Source organism: Ascaphus truei, chromosome 13 (assembly GCF_040206685.1).
Source record: "Ascaphus truei isolate aAscTru1 chromosome 13, aAscTru1.hap1, whole genome shotgun sequence".
Classification (NCBI taxonomy): domain Eukaryota; kingdom Metazoa; phylum Chordata; class Amphibia; order Anura; family Ascaphidae; genus Ascaphus; species Ascaphus truei.
Genome location: NC_134495.1, coordinates 14618057 through 14639209, shown reverse-complemented (window position 1 = coordinate 14639209; position 21153 = coordinate 14618057). Strand labels below are relative to the sequence as shown.

The window sequence follows — 21153 nt, the reverse complement described above, 5'->3', positions numbered from 1 at the left end:
ATAATACTTGGTACAGTACTTTTTTTAAAAATTCAACTCTTAATGCCACTTTTAATGAGATGTAATATACAGAGCATCCTTTGATTTCTATAGCAGGTTTAGCACATGTCCCGAGCAGTGCAAGATCTTTGCAACCGTTTCCTGGTTGTGATCATTTGTTGCCAATATTCCCAGCAGTTTAAGATGCAAACTGTAACAATAGATAATGTTACCTTAGTCATATAAAACTATATTGTAGCTGCTTAGTTACACTGACTGAAGGATTGATTTGAAACTGAAAGGCAGCCATTTAGTGAACCCTGGGAAGCAGGATCTTTGCTGATTGATCACGGGAGAACAAATCGATCAGCAGCACGGCCAAAGAGCTGCCGGCGCTCTGCTGCCACTACAACTTGTTGCTACTGTGCAATTCGCCGCAGTTGGGCTGCCCGTCGCTCCTAGTCCCGTGGCCGGCACTCCATTGGACTAGCAGTGCCGGACGGGCAGTCACGGGACTAGGAGGGCGGGCAGTCACGGGACTAGGAGGGCCGGGCGGTCACGGGACTAGGAGGGCCGGGCAGTCACGGGACTAGGAGGGCCGGGCAGTCACGGGACTAGGAGGGCCGGGCAGTCACGGGATTAGGAGGGCCGGGCAGTCACGGGACTAGGAGCGCCGGGCGGTCACGGGACTAGGAGAGCCGGGCAGTCACGGGACTAGGAGCGCCGGGCAGTCACGGGACTAGGAGGGCCGGGCAGTCACGGGACTTGGAGCGCCGGGCAGTCACGGGACTAGGAGAGCCGGCCGGGCAGTCACGGGACTAGGAGGGCCGGGCAGTCACGGGACTAGGAGAGCCGGGCGGTCACGGGACTAGGAGGGCCGGGCGGTCACGGGACTAGGAGAGCCGGGCGGTCACGGGACTAGGAGGGGCCGGGCGGTCACGGGACTAGGAGGGCCGGGCGGTCACGGGACTAGGAGAGCCGGGCAGTCACGGGATTAGGAGAGCCGGGCGGTCACGGGACTAGGAGCGCCGGGCGGTCACGGGACTAGGAGCGCCGGGCGGTCACGGGACTAGGAGGGCCGGGCGGTCACGGGACTAGGAGGGCCGGGCAGTCACGGGACTAGGAGGGCCGGGCAGTCACGGGACTAGGAGGGCCGGGCAGTCACGGGACTAGGAGGGCCGGGCGGTCACGGGACTAGGAAAGCCGGGCGGTCACGGGACTAGGAGAGCCGGGCCGTCACGGGACTAGGAGGGCCGGGCAGTCACGGGACTAGGAGCGCCGGGCAGTCACGGGACTAGGAGGGCCGGGCCGTCACGGGACTAGGAGCGCCGGGCAGTCACGGGACTAGGAGGGCCGGGCGGTCACGGGACTAGGAGGGCCGGGCGGTCACGGGACTAGGAGAGCCGGGCGGTCACGGGACTAGGAGCGCCGGGCGGTCACGGGACTAGGAGCGCCGGGCGGTCACGGGACTAGGAGGGCCGGGCAGTCACGGGACTAGGAGGACCGGGCAGGCAGTCACGGGACTAGGAGGGCCGGGCAGTCACGGGACTAGGAGAGCCGGGCGGTCACGGGATTAGGAGCGCCGGGCAGTCACGGGACTAGGAGGGCCGGGCGGTCACGGGACTAGGAGGGCCGGGCGGTCACGGGACTAGGAGAGCCGGGCGGTCACGGGACTAGGAGCGCCGGGCGGTCACGGGACTAGGAGCGCCGGGCGGTCACGGGACTAGGAGTGCCGGGCAGTCACGGGACTAGGAGGACCGGGCAGGCAGTCACGGGACTAGGAGGGCCGGGCAGTCACGGGACTAGGAGAGCCGGGCGGTCACGGGATTAGGAGAGCCGGGCGGTTACGGGACTAGGAGGACCGGGCAGGCAGTCACGGGACTAGGAGCGCCGGGCAGTCACGGGACTAGGAGCGCCGGGCAGTCACGGGACTAGGAGGGCCGGGCAGTCACGGGACTAGGAGGACCGGGCAGGCAGTCACGGGACAAGGAGCGCCGGGCAGTCACGGGACTAGGAGCGCCGGGCAGTCACGGGACTAGGAGGGCCGGGCAGTCACGGGACTAGGAGGGCCGAGCAGTCACGGGACTAGGAGGGCCGGGCGGTCACGGGACTAGGAGCGCCGGGCAGTCACGGGACTAGGAGGGCCGGGCAGTCACGGGACTAGGAGCGCCGGGCAGTCACGGGACTAGGAGGGCCGGGCAGTCACGGGACTAGGAGAGCCGGGCAGTCACGGGACTAGGAGGGCCGGCCGGTCACGGGACTAGGAGGGCCGGCCGGTCACGGGACTAGGAGGGCCGGCCGGTCACGGGACTAGGAGGGGCCGGGCAGTCACGGGACTAGGAGGGCCGGGCAGTCACGGGACTAGGAGGGCCGGGCAGTCACGGGACTAGGAGAGGCCGGGCAGTCACGGGACTAGGAGGGCCGGGCAGTCACGGGACTAGGAGGGCCGGGCGGTCACGGGACTAGGAGCGCCGGGCGGTCACGGGACTAGGAGGGCCGGGCAGTCACAGGACTAGGAGGGGAGGGCAGTCACGGGACTAGGAGGGGAGGGCAGTCACGGGACTAGGAGCGCCGGGCGGTCACGGGAATAGGAGGGCCGGGCGGTCACGGGACTAGGAGCGCCGGGCGGTCACGGGAATAGGAGGGCCGGGCAGTCACGGGACTAGGAGGGCCGGGCAGTCACGGGACTAGGAGGGGAGGGCAGTCACGGGACTAGGAGCGCCGGGCGGTCACGGGACTAGGAGCGCCGGGCGGTCACGGGACTAAGAGGGCCGGGCGGTCACGGGACTAGGAGGGCCGGGCAGTCACGGGACTAGGAGCGCCGGGCAGTCACGGGACTAGGAGGGCCGGGCGGTCACGGGACTAGGAGGGCCGGGCGGTCACGGGACTAGGAGGGCCGGGCGACCGTCTAGAACAGTCCTAGACCGAGCACATGGTGTCTCTAACACTGTCACATTGCATGCCATGATGCTGCCAGTAACCATTTGCTATGTAAAATAAGAATTGGTAAGAAAAAGGGCATGTGGGTAAGAAAGGCCATGCTGAGGGGCTTATTTATATCCACCGGAGCAGCCCATCATAACGTTTTTGGACACCATTCCTCATTGATCCTCCTGTTTGGCGGTTATAGAATAAGCCCCTTAATGTTCTGTATTAGTTGTGTTTACGAAGACCTTTGAACGTAGATTTGTCTTTTGCATTTTCTTCTCAGTATTGCAACGGAGGGGACTTGGCAGATTACCTCCACAGTAAGTACGCATTCACTTTATCACCTTGTTTTATTTCCTGCACAAATCCAGGGTCCGCAGGTAGGCACCCTCCGATAATACTCTATATTGTATAGCGCTGCACTGTATAGATACAAATATACATACACAGTGCTGTCCAACCGTGCAGTGTCTACGGCATTGCCGTTAATGATATTCCAGTGCCGGTTTTTTCTGCAGCATGTTGAAGGCATAAGAAATGGTTAATTATGTGTGTGTTAGAGGCGTACAAGCAGCATCAAGTGTAAGAAATGTTGGGATTTAGTGGAAGGTGCGTGGGGATTTTTGACTTTAATTTCATGCTCCGATAATTTCAGCCTCAGGAGCTTGTGTGACGTAAAGTCTGTTTCTATTTTTTATGTTGGATTATACAAGATCATGGTGTGTGTGTGTGTGTGTGTGTGTGTGTGTGTGTGTGTATACACATTGTGTGCTCATTTGCATGTCATTTCCCAGAATCCCTTGCGGCAGTGGATTGACTATGCTAGCTGATAATGGTGAAAGGCAGTGTTGCAGACCTATTTAAGATGTGAATGTGCTCACAAGTGATATTCTTTATTGGCTATATGCTACCGGTGGAGGTTTTTTGTTGCCTTTTTCACCCACCATAACTTACAATTACAACGTGTGTGTATATTTTATCTAGGATTGGTCCGCTTAGTTTAACGCTGAATCCGTTTTGTCGCTGGTTAGATTACAATTCGTACTTATCCCACACATGACTTCTTGTGTTCCCAGATATACGATAGAAGGAGTAGGTCTTTAGCTTTAGACTGTTGGACGCAGCTGTAGGAACCCAGGTCCTCTTAGACACAACGGCTGATAGAAATGTTGAGGGTGCCTTTATCCGGCTTGCCAGTTTACTACAAAATCCGATTGAAAGTGTACAAAAGAGAGAGAGAAACGGCTCCTGATGCACCAACAAAACATTCCTCACCACACCGGACTTTATATGTTTTACATACACAAAGGCTTAATGCCCTAAAAATCCCTAAACCGCACGCCAGCCCCTAACGCTAAATGGCTATGGGGGAGATTGCCGGCCGCACCTACAGCCTGACCTCACTCCCCTGACCCATTGCCACTGACCCCCTAGTGGAGGTTTGGGCCCACCCGGAAAGTTTGGACCCGCCTTCTTTCTACCTGCTGATTTGGACATAGTTGGCCCCCTTGTGCACAGTTGGGGGGGCTTACAACTTGCCACGCAGTTGGAACTATCCCCAGGGTCAACCGCCACATCCCCAACCGGTTCTTGCTACGTTGTATGCATCCCTGAACTGGCTGGCACTGCAGTTCTGCCACCCAGAGGCCACATAAGGGGAACCTCTGTAATCCCTGGGGCCGACCTGCCCACCCTGAGCTTTAACCTTGTACTAACTATCTTACGTGGCACACGTCCCTTTATTCGTCCGACGGCCCTATCTGCCAAAGATGACGTGGGCGTGTTAATCCTACTGCTTCTGCCGCTAGCCCAACCACTTGCAACGTGACCGAACATCTGCAATTACGTTCAAACTGCCTGGGACATGCCTGTCTTTGAAATTGATGTTGTTCCCCATGCAAAGTAGCCAATCACCGCAGTAACCGTATTACTGTGAATGATGTTGCTGACAGGCTTTTAGCTGCACTTACTACTCCCTGGTTGTCTGACCAGAATATTATGTTTAATAATAACATGTTCTTGTATAGCGCTGTTAGTTTTACGTAGCGCTTTACAGAGACATTTTGCAGGCACAGGTCCCTGCCCCATGGAGCTTACAATCTAGGTTTTTGGTGCCTGAGGCACAGGGAGATAAGGTGACTTGCCCAAGGTCACAAGGAGCCGACACCAGGAATTGAACCAGGTTCCCCTTGCTTCAAACTCAGTGCCAGTCAGTGTCTTTACTCACTGAGCCGCTTGCTTTGATTATATCCATGGCCCTGTCAAATGATTGAAAATGAACCCGGCATATTTGGCGCTGGGATGGTAAAGCTTGCAACAAGCAAACTGCGTGCTTGCAACTCGTTGCTGTGTGTGGATGATGCAGAAATCGTATGCTCACGTGTCCTGTCGCCGTGCCCCGGGGACCGTTTTCGTCGTCACCACTGTGGACGACACCCGCGGCAGTCCGTCTCTCAGGTGATGCAGGTCATGCGAGGGAGGTGGTTGCTCTCTTGATCTCTTCCTTGGCTGTTGCTCGGTTGACGAGGGGCGTGACGATGGTGAGGTTGGTTGTGATGGACTCCTCCGGCCCGCGTGTGCTATTCTTGGATATGGGGGAAGCATACGCGGCTTCCCCAAACCAATTACTGTTGGTAGTCATCCTCATATGGTGACCTGGGCCAAGGCTGAGAGTGAAGATAGAGGTCCGCGTTTTTACTCCTCTGTCTAGCGTGTGGGGGGTTGCGCTGGTGTGTGTTGTGTCCTCCCCATTGATTGTTGCGTTGCTGACAGTAGGGGGGGGTGGAATCCATGTCATGTCGAGCGTGTCCTCTTTTCACGGTCGTGACCTGAATGTGGTAGTGAGCAGGTAGACCTCAGTTTACTCACGTGACCATAGGTTGAGCTACTATGCCACGAATAGTGTCCCGTGTAGGCTCCATCTGCTGGCTGCTAAATTATTTTGCGGGGGAGGGTGCTGATCTGTTAGTCAATCCTCTGCTAAGGGTTGAGCCTGGGGATGATGTGTGTAAATGAAGGTCACCGGTTGTAGATTCCTGGGGCCTCCGTGGTGTGATGGTGGCGGGAGTCCAATAGGGCATGCCTGCGGTCCCATGGGGAGACCTCGCCGTGTATTTCAGGAGAGGTGTGTTGTGTTGCAGAGGTGGGGTATGGGCGTCCGGAGGAGGATGGGCATAGTGTGGGAAGGCAGCTCTGGTGCTGCATTATGCTGATAGAATGTGGCGGGGGTAGGATAATGGAGGATCTGGGGAGGAAGCGTGATTAAGACGACCAGGCAGCTGATCTGGTAGGGGGGGGGGGGGGTTGGGCTGAGCTGCGCCGGTGTCCATGGGGGAAATGGGAAAATGGATAGGGATGCATAGAAGGGCCATGGATTGAATCTCCCATAAAGGACAGAGAGAGGTTGAATACATCAGAAGAAGGGGCCCTCATGGCCAAGTACCCAGTCTGTTCTTGAGACCCCCTGATAATAGTCCTGTCAGTGGGTTTCTCACCAGTAGCCCCCATTGGGGTTTTGGAGATGGTTAGAGGCCTGGCACTGTTTAAATGACTCGGCTTGATGGCCAGGCAGCGTGTTGATGGGTTCTTTCCTAGACAGTAGGGTATGTTAGGACGTTGCGCAACGCCAGCCTGCAAGTGACCTGCACAGGCATGCATGTGCTGACCTAGTGAAACAGACCCCGTGCCAGGGCGAAGGGGAGGGAACAGAGATCTAAATAAACAGCCCTGTCCCTGGGAGAATCGTCTCGTCACCGTGTCAGTTGAGCGAAATAAACAAAGGGATATAGTTACTTCCCAGCAATGCTGGCAACTCAATGTCCTGGGGACCAGATGCACCGCCCGTTACCGATTACCACAGAGAGTTCTGAAAAGTGCCCTGCTTAGAAATCCCCCCCCAACCCCCCCAACCCCCCCAGGGCGATCTTCTACTAAAACAAATGTGTGTATCCCTATGACTTAACCCTCTCACTGCTGGAGAGGATTGTAGTGCAGCACTCAGGAGATACTTGCTGGCCCGTTCAGGAATGAATGGGTTATTATGTAGTAATGAATGGACCTTCGCAGCAGCGGATAGACAACTTATTTTCCCTGCAATGCTGAATAGGGATTTCTGCTTCTGAGGGCTTATAATATAAATACCTTCTTTTTTTTTTTTTTCTGTGTGTGTGTGTGTTACACCCCCCTATATACAGTACAATACTAATAGGGGATAGACCAGTACTGGAACCGGCCAGTAGACAGGATGGGTGGATCCACACAGTTATACATATCTCTTCCCACCGGTTAAGCCAAGAATAACACAGGCATTGTGTAGCGTGTTTGATAAAGGACCCCCTGCCACGTTCAGGGCATATAATACTTTGAAGAACTGAGCAATAAAGCTCACAAACTTCTGCGGTTGGTTGAACCCCAGTTGCATAGTTTCTTCCCGAAGCCCACGCTTATCCCCGCCGGTTCCCACGCTTGCAGGGAGAAAAACCTTTCATTTCCTGTGTTGGGTCTTAAGCGTTCTTACAACATGGCCCATGTTTTCATAAGGATTTAACACTCCCCTTGCTTTTACATCACTATATTGATGAGATGAGTGCTTTGTGAAGCTGCTGCCAGCCGTCTAGCTGTGTCCATGCAGGCCAACAGCTGGATTGCAGCTGCAGTCCAAGCAATATCCTACATGTGTGTTTTTTTTTAAATATATATACATCAGTTCTGTACTATGAGAAAATACTTGTAGCATTTAAAAAAAAAATGTTGCTAGAGCAAGCATTTACAGCGTCTCATCCCCTTCCTCTTCTGAAACAGGCTCTGGCACACACTCCTTTTTGAGCCCTGCCCTCTCTCTAGCAGTGCACCACTTGTATATAGTGACTGTCCGGTCACATGATCTTCCCCACAGAACTTTGCATCTTTGGTCCTCTTCTGCTGCACCGACAGCCATTTAGTGAACCCCCAGAGCAGAATCTTCGCCGATCGGCAACTTAGCTAAATATTTATCATTGTGTGTGTGGATTCTATTGATGCATAAATTAAAGGGAAAATAAAATACAAATGAAAACCGGCAGCTTGGACTGCTGCTTTAGCGTGAGTGATGTCTGAAGCAATTGCTGTATATAAAAAGAAAAGGCTGTCTTCTCTGGAGTTGTGTTGTGTTGATGCCTCTACTATCCATGCCATCGTTAATCAGACGGTATCACAAGTGCCAGATGTAGCAATTTTGTTAGTCGAATACACACCATTCACAAGAACTGATCCCATGTGATTCACACCACATCCATTTATCTTCCTGCTACAATATTAATATAATAATATAGTGAATGTAGGGAGGCTGCATGAAAGCCTCTGAATCCGACCGAGCATTATTATATTATTATTTATGTTGTAACTTTTTATTTTTTTTCAAACACGTGACTTCTTCAATGCCTAACCTGCCCTAAGTGAGCACTTTTAATGAAAACCCTGTGAACGAGAACGCGTTTTCCCCTCTGGCTCATAACCGGGGATGTTCTTGTACCCTCCAGCCATGCGGACACTGAGTGAGGACACCATCCGGATCTTCCTCCTGCAGATAGCAGGAGCCATGAAAATTCTGCACGGCAAAGGAATCATCCACCGAGACCTGAAGCCCCAAAACATCCTCCTGTCCTGCACGGGGGGGCGCAGGTCCAACCCCAACAAAATCCGCATCAAGATTGGTAAGAGCCTCTGCTTTACCGCCCCCGATACTGGTGAATACGCTACACCAGGCGTTTGGACAATACAGAGCGGGGATTTAGCAGTGTTGTCTTAGCCTTTTTTTTTTTAGATGAAAATCGTGAATCCGGAGTTTTGTTTGGGAGTTTTGAAGATGGGAAAAGTTGAGGTCCTAACTAACGATGCACTTTGCTAATTACATTGACATCTTTACAATGTTTAGTGGAGCTGCTAATTTTTGTTTTTAAAGCAAGGGGGGCTGTAAATTCCAACTCCAGACAAAATGTTAATTTAGAATAGTCGTCAACACGTTGATTAATCCCGCGTGAAGTTTAACAATAGTGTATTCAGACTTTATACAGAACTTTACATGCAAAATGGGTTCAAACAACGGTGTCTCCACCCTAGATATGTTTGCATATTAACATACCATTAACACACCCGTCAACTTCAATATCAATATCTTGTTAAGCGTTCTTATTTTACTGCCGTCCTTGGGAAGAACCCGCAAAGAGGCTCCCTGCTTGGCCTGTTCTTCCGTGTTTCCAGATCGGCCGCAGAAGTTAAGCGCACCCCGTGATTTGCACAATGAATAGTTCACGCTTTCTAGGTGCCTCACGCCAGTTATCCTGGCGCGGTTTCAACTTCCTTTCGGTGGCGCCTTTGTTGTGCCTGTAATTATAATAGCCGGGTATTTATAGTTACAACAGTTTTTTAAAATTTTTTTAAATTGAGCACAGTAAGTGATACCGGAGTCCCTATACATGTATAAAATGTGTGCTACAGCAGGGGTGCCCAACTTCAGTCTTCAAGACCCCCCCTCCCCCCCCAACAGGTCAGGTTTCAAGGATATCTCCGCTTCAGCACAGGTGGCTCAGTCAACCTGTGCTAAAGCCGGGATATCCTTAAAACCTGAACTGTTGGGGGGTCTTGAGGACTGGAGTTGAGAACCCCTGCTATAGGGGTTAAGTGTGATGTGGCATTTGATGAGTATATCGGTCAGACTGATAGCTCCGTGAGTTACCGCCAGCATACAGCATTTACCAAGCGTGCAGCTCCAGTGTAAGTCCAGCTGATTCCTCTCTGTGTTTCCCTTCACAGCTGATTTCGGGTTTGCCAGATACCTGCAGAACAATATGATGGCCGCCACACTGTGCGGGTCTCCCATGTACATGGTAACTGACTCTTCTGCTTTATTCAACGTTTCATTGTTTTGTTGTGTAACGGAGGTCCGCTTTGTAATGTGAGAGGGCCGCGCTCGGCTGATGACAAAAGAAACTGCCAGGAGTGCAAAGATTACATTCTGTGTTACGCAGCAGAAAATGCTATTTGTACGGGGAAAACCAACTTGTGTCTGAGCAGAGATAATGTCGTTATGGAATAACACGTTTGCAGCGTCGGCTTTTAAGTACATAAAGGTACTTAAAGGCGCAGACCCCTCTGCATGATTTATTGGTATTTTGCACTAGCTAATGTACCCGGCTTCGCACAGGCTGCAGTACTCTGGAGTCATCTTTTCCATTGCAGACTTGAAACTGTGACTCATTCGATAATGGCGCCCTCTTTAATCTGATCGATAATTCCACTTTGCAGTGAGTGAGGCTGCACCCCGACCCCCACTCACTGAGACTCCCACACCAAATATAGTGACATCCCCCCGTTTCACTGACCCACTCCCTCAGTGATATTTATACCCCATCAGTAACCTTCCACTCTTACACCCCCACCTCTCACACTCCCACTTATACCCCCACCTCTCACACTCCCGCTCTTACACCCCCACCACTCACACTCCCTCTCTTACACCCCCACCTCTCACACTCCCTCTCTTACACCCCCACCTCTCACACTCCCTCTCTTGTACCCCCACCTCTCACACTCCCTCTCTTACACCCCCACCTCTCACACTCCCTCTCTTACACCCCACCTCTCACACTCCCTCTCTTACACCCCCACCTCTCACACTCCCTCTCTTGTACCCCCACCTCTCACACTCCCTCTCTTGTACCCCCACCTCTCACACTCCCTCTCTTACACCCCCACCTCTCACACTCCCTCTCTTACACCCCCACCTCTCACACTCCCTCTCTTGTACCCCCACCTCTCACACTCCCTCTCTTGTACCCCCACCTCTCACACTCCCTCTCTTACACCCTACCTCTCACACTCCCTCTCTTGTACCCCCACCTCTCACACTCCCTCTCTTGTACCCCCACCTCTCACACTCCCTCTCTTGCACCCCACCTCTCACACTCCCTCTCTTACACCCCCACCTCTCACACTCCCTCTCTTACACCCCCACCTCTCACACTCCCTCTCTTGTACCCCCACCTCTCACACTCCCTCTCTTACACCCCCACGTCTCACACTCCCTCTCTTACACCCCCACCTCACACTCTCACACTCCTTCTTACCCCCCCCCCCACCTCTCTCACACTCCTTCTTACACCCCCACCTCTCACACTCCCTCTCTTACACCCCCACCTCTCACACTCCCTCTCTTACACCCCCACCTCTCCACCTCTCACTCTTACACCCCCACCTCTCCCCCTCTCACTCTTACACCCCACCTCTCCCCCTCTCACTCTTACACCCCCACCTCTCCCCCTCTCTCTTACACCCTACCTCTCCTCCTCTCTCTCTTACACCTCTACCTCTCCCCCTCCCTCTTTTACACCCCCACCTCTCTCACACTCCCTCTCTTACACCCCCACCTCTCCCCCTCCCTCTCTTACACCCCCACCTCTCCCCCTCCCTCTCTTACACCCCCACATCTCACACTCCCTCTCTTACACCCCCACCTCTCCCCCTCCCTCTCTTACACCCCCACCTCTCCCCCTCCCTCTCTTACACCCCCACATCTCACACTCTGTCTCTTCACTCCGAACAGCTCAGGCCAACCCTGCACACATAGACCGCAGCAACACTGGATGCTCCAGACCCCTGCACTGGGTCTCTTCATTTCCCTTCTGCCCTGTCAGCTCTTCCTTTTACAGGGGCTCTGCTAGTCCCCTGTCAGCACACCGCCTTCACCAAGAATATCCAGTCCCATTCTGTTGAGGCTGGGGAGAAGGCGTATTTATACCCCTTAACCAATCAAGGAGGTGCCAGCTAGTCTGGTTAGGAACAATATTCCCAGTTTAGGACAATTGTCCATTTGGCTGTAACCAAAACACCACTGGCTTTTCGCTGCTGCGACACTTTGCCGCTGAGACAATTCACCGCGGGACAGTTCGCCACATGAGGAGAAGGAGCGGCTCGGTGTGTAAAGACACTGACTGGCACTGAGTTTGAAGCAGGGGAATCTGGTTCAATTCCCGGTGTCGGCTCCTTGTGACCTTGGGCAAGTCACTTTATGTCCCTGTGCCTCAGGCGCCTACAAAATGTCTCTGTAAAGCGCTACGTAAAACTAGCAGCGCTATACAAGAACATGCTATTGTTATTATTATTATTATTAATATTAATATTATTATTGTCAACTCCTGCGCCCGACTGCCGTCCGCAGCACGGCCAACCTGACGAGCCAGGTCTGCATGTCCCGACCTGCCTGTTCCGCTCCTGCGCCCTACTGCCGCTTCTACAAAAACGTCCCTAGACCCGGTTGATGAGATTACTGGGGTTGAAGGTGGGCCAGGACAATGCTGCTCCCATCCCCTTCCACAGGCAAACATTACAGATACAGCCCCAGGGCTTACAGCTTCCTGGCGGTGCAAGTCCACTCAGCGGGTGGTCAACCTCTCCCTGGCGCCTCAACAATGGGCCTAATCCCATCACAGTGTCCAGGCCCAGGCCCACAATACCAACTCCGATGGGATTACAGCTCAATTTACAAGACAGAGTTAACCCCTACAGGTGCCCCTCTCTTGAATAGAGCTGTTCATCACTGTTTTGCATCCTTTAGGAGGAACATATTTAGGACTTCTACAATAAACTGTACTTTCATAAATAACTCCATCATATCATTGACAGGTAGGGGTAACGGCGGGTTTAACCTTTATTTACAAGTAGCCAAGTCTACCCCGACCGTCGTCACACTGACCACATCTGGGAAATGCTGACCTATTTTACACGCCCGCATTTTACCCTTGCTCGAGTTGCCGGCGGCAGTGTTCACCTTTTTTTCGGAAATTCAGGGAGAGGGAACAAATAATCGGTGAATACGAGGAGTAACGAAGGAGAAAAATTATGAATTAAAAAAAAGAAACATTCTTGATTGTTGTGTTTAACCCTCTTGCTGCCAGAAGGGCCAGCAATGGGAGCCCTCGGGAGGTGAAAGGGTTACCCATACAAAAAAACCAAGCTGTGAAATATACAAGCGGGAAGGGGGGGGGGGTTTAACCCTTTCAGCGGCAGGTGCTCCTCCAATGCTGTGCAGGCTTTTGCCGCTCTGAAATGGTTAACGCACCCAGCACCGCTGCTGATCTGCTTGGCAAATCCTGGCATCGGAGCACTGCCCTCATTTGCCCTGCCTCACACAGCCAGCCTGTGCCAGTGCTGTCTGCGAGGCTACGTGACCAGGCCCCCGGAGGGTGGAAGTTGGGCCAGAAGAGAACCGACCTTGATATCTGGTATCCTCTCTCGCTCTCCCGGAAAACGAAAAACGGTCACATCTGGCGGCGTTGAAGGTTTTTTGCGTGACTGCTGACAGACGGTGGCACCTCGGCCGCAAAAGTAAACAGCTGGCACGCGTCCAGAATATCTCCGACTTCTTACCCGAGACGTGGTTATTGTCAGTCAGCTGCCGTTCTGTGCCGGAGCCGAAGCTGCTGGGCAGGAGTCGGGATTTTATTGTAGGAACGTGATTCACGGCAGATGCCGGCTAACATCTAAGGATCGCTGCACACTCGCTGAATACTGAGCAGCTTTCTGCCTAAATAAGGGGCGTAGGAAAGGCCATTCTCAGCCCTATTTTGTAAAGAAGGACTGATTATTCCTTCAACCGCCCCTGCTATTCCTATAATGCTTTTCTTTCCCTAATTGCATCATTGGTGTTTTCTCACCTTTTTATATACGGAAGTACAGTTGGAAATACTTCAAACGTAATATTATTATATTTCCCCCTGCATGTTTGATTTGTAATACCATTTGATAGCCTTTCAGTGGAAACATCGCTCTTAACCCATTAGGCGCCGTGAGTGATGTGTCTGCAGTTCATTGTTCTGAAAGTGGGAGGCACCTGAGGACCGCAGGCCATATTTGCGGCGAAATGGGACTTTTGCTCATGGCCAAATCGCCACCGGCGCCCAGCCGCCATAACTACTGACCGCAGGGCGAGTTGCCGCAGGTCGTCACACCATCACCGCCACCGCAGCATGTTCTCAGCGCCTCTCTCAGCCGCAGGGCACCTCCACCGCAGCATGTCCTGCCTGCTGGCGGCCGCGCTGAGTGTCCTGCGCATCGGACTGGCGGAGGTGTCCTGCGGCTGGAAGTGGCGCTGAGGCCATGCTGCGGTGGAGGTGCCTGGCTGGGAGAGGCGCTGAGGACATGCTGCCGTGGAGGTGCCTGGCTGGGAGAGGCGCTGAGGACATGCTGCGGTGGAGGTGCCTGGCTGGGAGAGGCGCTGAGGACAGGCTGCGGTGGAGGTGACCTGCGGCTGGGAGAGGCGCTGGCGGTGACGGCAAGGTGACCTGCGGCGGCTTGCCCTGCGGTCAGCAGAGCGCCAGTGGCGATTTCATTGTGGCCAAACGTCCTAGACCGTATTTACAGAGTGCCCCTAAGGCACATTTAAAGGCCATTTGAGTGAATTGGTTGTAAGGTTCCTTATCTATTTAACATTGCTTAGTGAATATAGCCCTGAGTCCAGAATGTATAAACAGTCGACCATTTTTTTATAAATGGGAATTACATATATTTAATTATATCTCCATAACCATAAGGAACAGAGATTACATATCAATGTGTTGCCCATATCATTGTATGGTCTCTAAAGAAACAGGAAAAACTGCTTTAATTGAGGCAGTTAAGAATAAAAACCCGTATTGCCTCTTTCTTGATTATCCCTGAAGCTGAACCTCTGCTCCCTTAGACGATAAAGAAACTTAGAGAAAAGTGAGCCAACCACAGCAGAACATCATTCCCTTCTTGCTTTTGTTTTTCCAGGCACCGGAGGTCATTATGTCCCAGCACTATGATGCCAAGGCTGACCTGTGGAGCATTGGTACCATCATTTACCAATGCCTGACTGGCAAGGCCCCGTTCCAGGTAGGTTACCCATAGTGCCTTGGTGTCATAGGGTGGATTAAACCACTTGTTATTGGTTAATAGTCGCAGTCCTATGTGCAATTTTGTGTATCTGATACAAAAAAAAAGATTTCTTCGTTGTGATCATTGAGGCTGTATTGTAAAATTCTTCATTGGGTGTTCATTTAGGAGAAATGCTGACGTAAAAGTAAGTTTAAAGGGGACTATGCTCTATAATACAGCCCTAATCATTACATTTAGGCGTTTATGCAGAAATATTGGGTTTAGAAGCACTGTTACAATTTTTGGAGCAGTATTGCAGCATGTGTAAGAACAGTTTCTTACATCTGGTGCAGAATTTTAGATTTACGCCACTTCAGATGTGGAGGAATTGTGGGTGCAAATAAAAGGGCAAAAAGAAGGGTGCAGAGAGACGCAGAATGTAATACATCTCATTATAATCTGTGCCCCATGTAACTCCCCCCAACTCCTCCTACTGACTCTCCCCAAGGTGCAAGCTGGGACAGAGACGCAGAATGTGATACATCTCATTATAATCTGTGCCCCATGTAACTCCCCCCAACTCCTCCTACTGACTCTCTCCAAGGTGCAAGCTGGGGCAGAGACGCAGAATGTGATACATCGCATTATAATCTGTGCCCCATGTAACTACCCCCCAACTCCTCCTACTGACTCTCTCCAAGGTGCAAGCTGGGGCAGACAGGGGAAAATGGGAGCCAAATGCTTCGATACATACTGTAGATGCAGTGTGAAAATGCCCCGGTTTCGCTCCAAAATGACCTGGATATATACCCCATGGAGACTATTCCTGTGTTTCCTGAGTTGCGTGCGATTCTGTAATCAGCTCCTAACTAAAGCAGTATTTTCTGTGATCCTTGTTGTTCAGTTTGGATTTCAGAGTGTTATCTCTGCTGCAGTCTAAGTAAAACTGCACCTTCCCCTCTTAGTGCCAAAGAGCTCTACAAAGCATTGATCTCCACTTTAGTACCCGAGCAGGGCAAGAATCCTGACTTATAGTGCACACTGCTTCATTCCCCTCTAGCACTGACGCGTTCCATTGGATTCCCAAACTCTGACCTCGGAAAGTAGTCACCCTTTTGTTGTCAACCCACATTGAATGAGGGTAGGCCTTCATGAGCCGAGTGTGAGGATAACAAAGGAATCATCAGTTTACCCGTTTGACGAGGGTACATCACAGCGAGAACTGACTCCTGTCCGTGTAATAAGACCCAGCAGACGTCTCGTGCCCTTATCGTAGTTGGCACAGGTTGGCTAGTGTGGAGCGCGTAGGGCACAGGGTTGTGATTTGAGCCAACGGTAGGTTCATATGACTCTCTGCCTGTATAAAAGTATTATACCAGGGTGAGCTACCTGGACTACAAAGGTATTAGACGTGTTAAACCATGCAATTCCAATACAAGTCTTTACAACTTGTCTGCAATACATCAGGTCGCTGGCATTAAATCTTTACAAGCATATCCCATTCATAAGCGTCCCCTTTAAGTTTCCTAGAGAGCCTGCTGGCGGGAATGAGGTACACAAAGGTTCACTTGTGTAGTCAAACTTTCTCCCCCCCCCCCCCCCCCCTTCACATAGACATGCGGATACAAGAGTGACTTTCTAACAGACCAGTTAGGACCTGTGAGTAAAAAAACTCTGACCCGCTTTTTAACACCCCCTGGTTCCTGGAAACAAATAGAATGTTATAGCCCTTTGGTGGTTTCTCTAGAATAAGGGGTGTGCAAACTTTTCAGTCCGCGCCCCCCCCCCCCCCGCCTGCTCTCTCCCCCTGCTTGCGCCCCCCTCCTTGCCTTTTCTGCGGCGTCAGATGATGCCGCAGGGTCACGTGAGCCCGCGGCGTCAAATGACGCGTCGCCGAAGACAAAGTAAGGGAAGTTGTAGAGTTCTCACGTGATTTCCCCCACACCCCGGCATTTCATCTAAATGCCTTGGGAAAAGAGAGTGCGCCCCCCCTGGAGAATCTTGCACCCCCCCCCCCCCAGTTTGCGCACCCCAGATCTAGAAGTAAAGTGGTTTAGTTGTAGCTGGGTTTTTTTTTTATATATGGGTTTTATATAGATAGATATATATTATATATAGGCATTTAATAATAAATATAGTGTTTATGTGGTCGGTGTGTTGATTGTGGCTTATAACTTGGAGGGAAAGCCTAAATCGGAATACTAACTGGTAGGTGTGTGTGTGTGTGTGTGTGTGTGTGTGTGTGTGTGTGTGTGTGTGTGTGTGTGTGTGTGTGTGTGTGTGTGTGTCCAAAGGTTACAGAAAACACTTACTTTGTGTTTGAAAGCAAACACTCCAGAAATGTTTTACATTCACTATTATGATTTGTATCGGTCACATTAACCCTTTGCTTTGCCGGTCCATCGAGCAGCAATCCCGCCTGGGAGATTTATTTATTTATTTTAAATACCGGTACCGGGGTAACAAGTGTTTCCCCCCTGACGTCCTGGGACCCCCCTCCCCTACCCCCTGTGATTCAGAAACAGCGAGTACAGAGTCCCAGTTCAGTAGAAATGATCCAGGACAGAAGGTCAGTTGTAGCGGTGTGGGCGATACAATACAAACAGGGCACGGGAGTGACCCTGCTGACCACGTACTTTGTTCCGTGTGTGATGCCATCCCAGGAATAGGGTAGCTTTTTCCCCAAACCCAGCAGTATCCTGTGCAGTGACCCAATTAATTTCCCTGGAAGCAGGGAGACTTGCATTGCGTGACTCACGTACCACATCACTGTGACGCGGATTCCCGTTCTTGGAACCTCTCCGGGGGACAGTTGCAGCTCCCCTGAGCAGGGTGTTGACATATTGGGCGACAGAAACAAAGGTGATGCAACTATTCCAACAAAAGAGCCGTTTCCAACGTAGATAAATCCTCGAGGTGAACAAACAGTGCAGCAACATGGCCCAATACCGACCCGATGAATAGGTTGTGAAGCCGTTGAACCGAACTGTCCTGTATTTGGACACACTGTCCAGTAAAAAATTAGAGGTAATGCTGGACATGTATGTGTCCGGTATTACCTCTCTGGACATAGTGACCTGACTGGCTTGGGAGACCGCGGGATTTCCCAGAGTAGGGACAGAGCAGTGCTGTTGCTAGGGGGCTGGGCAGCTTCCTCCATCCTGATTGGCTGCTCCTGGGTAATGCAGCCAATCAGGAGGAGGTGCCTGGGGGTGGGGCCAAGGAGAGGAGGAAACAGCATGGAGCAGGTGTGTGTGTGTGTGTGTGTGTGTGTGTGTGTGTGTGTGTGTGTGTGTGTGTGTGTGTGTGTGTGTGTGTGTGTGTGTGTGTGTGTGTGTGTGTGTGTGTGTGTGTGTGTCGTACCTTTCACCATTGTATCCAATATTTTTGGAGAAGCCACCTAGCAACTATATATACAGTGTGTATGTTACTTAGTCCAAGCATTTATTTAAAGGGCCAGCAAAGACCATTCAAATATTTTAGCTCTGCAGCGATCAAAAACATAGGAGCAGGAATGTTTCAAACCTTTAAAAGGGCCTCGCATGCTTCCTGGAGGCTTAGTTTACTGCGAAGCACTGCAACCCGCGCATTTGCAGGCTAACCCTTTCAGGACTCGCGTGAGACCTACTGATGTAGACCGCAAATTAATTTTCTTTTTTTCCAAAACGTCTTATGATCTTAGAACGGCCCAAACTTGTGTCTTCCTCTCCCACGCACACCCAGAGCTCCTGGTATAAAAGTTCAAAGCATCGGTGCTCTTTGGTGGCCTCATAAAACCAGACCCTGGGGAGCCGGCCAAACCCTGAGTGCCTTGGGAATTTGGATTGTCTGGACTTGAACCGGTGCAGAATTAACTTCCTCTTTTCCCAGAGCCAAACCACATTTCATTTCACTGCTTTATTTAGCAGAGGAGTTCTCACCCTGGTGTTGCGTTAATAGTCACAGTGTGTGGGTGCTTTTTCTGCAGACTGTATAGAATGAAATCAAGTATAACTCTGCTCTGTAAAATGCAACGATCTTACACTGGTAATTGCACCATTTTATGTATCCATTAAATAAGTTATGTTGGGTAAAAAAAGTGATATAAACCCTCCACCATATAGCATACAGCAAATAAAAATATCACTTGTGAGCACATTCACATGTCTCGGACAAGTCGGCAACACCTCATTATCTTTTAGCATACAGTGCTTCCACTGCAGCTAGGGATTCTGGGAAATGACATGCTGATGAGCACCGTTTTATCTGGAAGGCTGGCAACACCTTGCTAAGGACAAAGCCGGCTCCTCTTTGTGACGACACTGTATTTATTGGAGATGAATGGCATTGAATTACATCATGGGGAAAAGCACAAACCTGCCCTGCTCACTTTGTATTTTTTTTTAGCTGTTCTAAAATGGTAAGCGCAAGAAAAGAGCACGTATGATGTTACAGCAGTGCAGCGGGATTCAGGATTAATTTCAAATCGCATCAGCCTCCTTTTGGGTCATAAACAAGAAATACAAAATGTGTGCTGTGCGTCTCCCGAGAAGAGTATGTGTATATATTAGCTTTTGTGAACCTGGAATCTTTTTTTTAACATTTACAAAAACATTGGCGTGGTACGTGATTCTAAGATCCCTCACGCTTGTAGTGAAATATACTAAAGCAGCAATCCCGCCCATCTTCCATATTTATTTATTTATTTATTTATTTTTATATATATATATATATATATATATATATATATATATATACATATATATATATATATATATATATATAACACACAGAAAAGCCTGCAACAGACCTATATGAATAAACTGTGCTAAAACCAGTTAAATAAGGTGTAAATAATAACACCACTGCCGGTGCTGAGGATGGGAATAATATGAAGACCAACACAGAAAAAAGAATCCCCTAATAGCACTCTAGCATACAAAAGAGTATCAAAATGTATTAATCACAAATAGACATACATAAATTGAAAAAGGAACGGTGGTGTCCTGCCTGCTGTAGAATGGTACTGTAACCCCTTAAAGAGAGAAATAACAAGCTGAAATAGGCTGTTACTAAATTTAAATTAATCTAAAAGGAGAGCTTGTGACTGAACTATGATGTGGAAACATATAGTGAAATGCTGGTGCTATATGCTAAGTGGATGAATAACTACACCAATGAGTAATAAGAATGTAGAAGCAAACCAATGTTTGCCTGTAAAGACTCAGACCGGCCGGTCAGTAACTGCTGAGATTACAACCCCTATTGTGGTTCAGTGTGTGCATAGCAGCAATATGATCACACAGAGGTTGACTCATAAACAGATGATATACAACACAGTCAAGTAAGGTGCAAAAGGTACTTGGCACAAGTCCAGCAGCAAAATAATAAGTCCACAGCCGAGGAAAATACTGTTGGCCCTTTATTGAGTCGGAGCTGTAACATCGTCAAGCCAACCGGTAAGTATCTCGGGACCCAACAGGTCGTCCGAGCTAAAAAAAATTTTTTTACAAATTGTGCCGTTCGACTCCGGAGGTCCTCCTAGTTCAAATTCTGTAAGATAATGAATCTGGGGGGAAAAGGAAACAAAGTGGGGATTTCTGCTTTGTGTATAGAGAAACCTGAGGCGTCATCATGAGAACCTGACGTTCCCAAGCTGACAAACCGTCTGTGGTTAAAGATCTTTCTTCTCTTTCCAGGCCAGCAGCCCTCAAGATCTGCGTCTCTTCTATGAGAAACACAAGAACCTTACGCCCAAGTAATCATTCCTCCAGCATTTGTTATTTCACCCCCCCCCCCCCCCCTTGGCTTTCTCGCTGTTCACTCCTGTCTCTTCTGCGCTAACGTCCCATGCCGCCTGGGAGACGGACGTCAAATATTTGGCACCCTCTTTAGCATTCCTTAATTAACTCTGCGTGACTGTGAGTGCCAGGCTCAGGCAGCAAGGTCTTTAATCCCTTCAGCAAATGGGGCAGGTTATTTGAGGGAACATAGTTTTTGTACCTGCTTTGTTGCCGGAGACACCTGCTGGGCATGGTAGCAGAATTAATCTGGACTGGATATTTTTAGGCAGGAGAGCTGGGTTCCAAGAGCTGAGGATACATGACCCGTGCACTCCTAGATGCTTTGGAATAATACCAGACACCGTTCACACCAAACTATATTAAGAACACTCTAAGGCACAGCAGTTCCAAATACATTATAACTTGCACTCATAATACTTTATATCCTCTGCTAATGTCTCGGTCCATTGTAAATAATTCTTCTCACAGTGACTGTCCAGCTTCTCCGAGTGTCACATCTCCTATTGTCCTTCCCTTACTTCATGCAGAATAGTTATAGCTTTTAAGCGCACCATCATAAGACTTTATACATAGAAGATTTGTACAGAAATGA

General features: G+C 50.5%; 1 protein-coding gene across 2 annotated transcripts in view; it reads left to right on the top strand.

Annotated features, from left to right (window-relative positions):
- ULK1 (unc-51 like autophagy activating kinase 1) overlaps positions 1–21153 on the top strand; it is an 80980-nt gene that overhangs the window by 23436 nt on the left and 36391 nt on the right. For both annotated transcript variants that reach the window (XM_075568639.1, XM_075568638.1), the window contains exons 5-9: positions 3191–3227; positions 8424–8597; positions 9697–9770; positions 14695–14796; positions 20457–20515. In XM_075568639.1, the coding sequence (XP_075424754.1) occupies positions 3191–3227; positions 8424–8597; positions 9697–9770; positions 14695–14796; positions 20457–20515 (446 nt within the window). The remainder of the gene's footprint in view (positions 1–3190; positions 3228–8423; positions 8598–9696; positions 9771–14694; positions 14797–20456; positions 20516–21153) is intronic.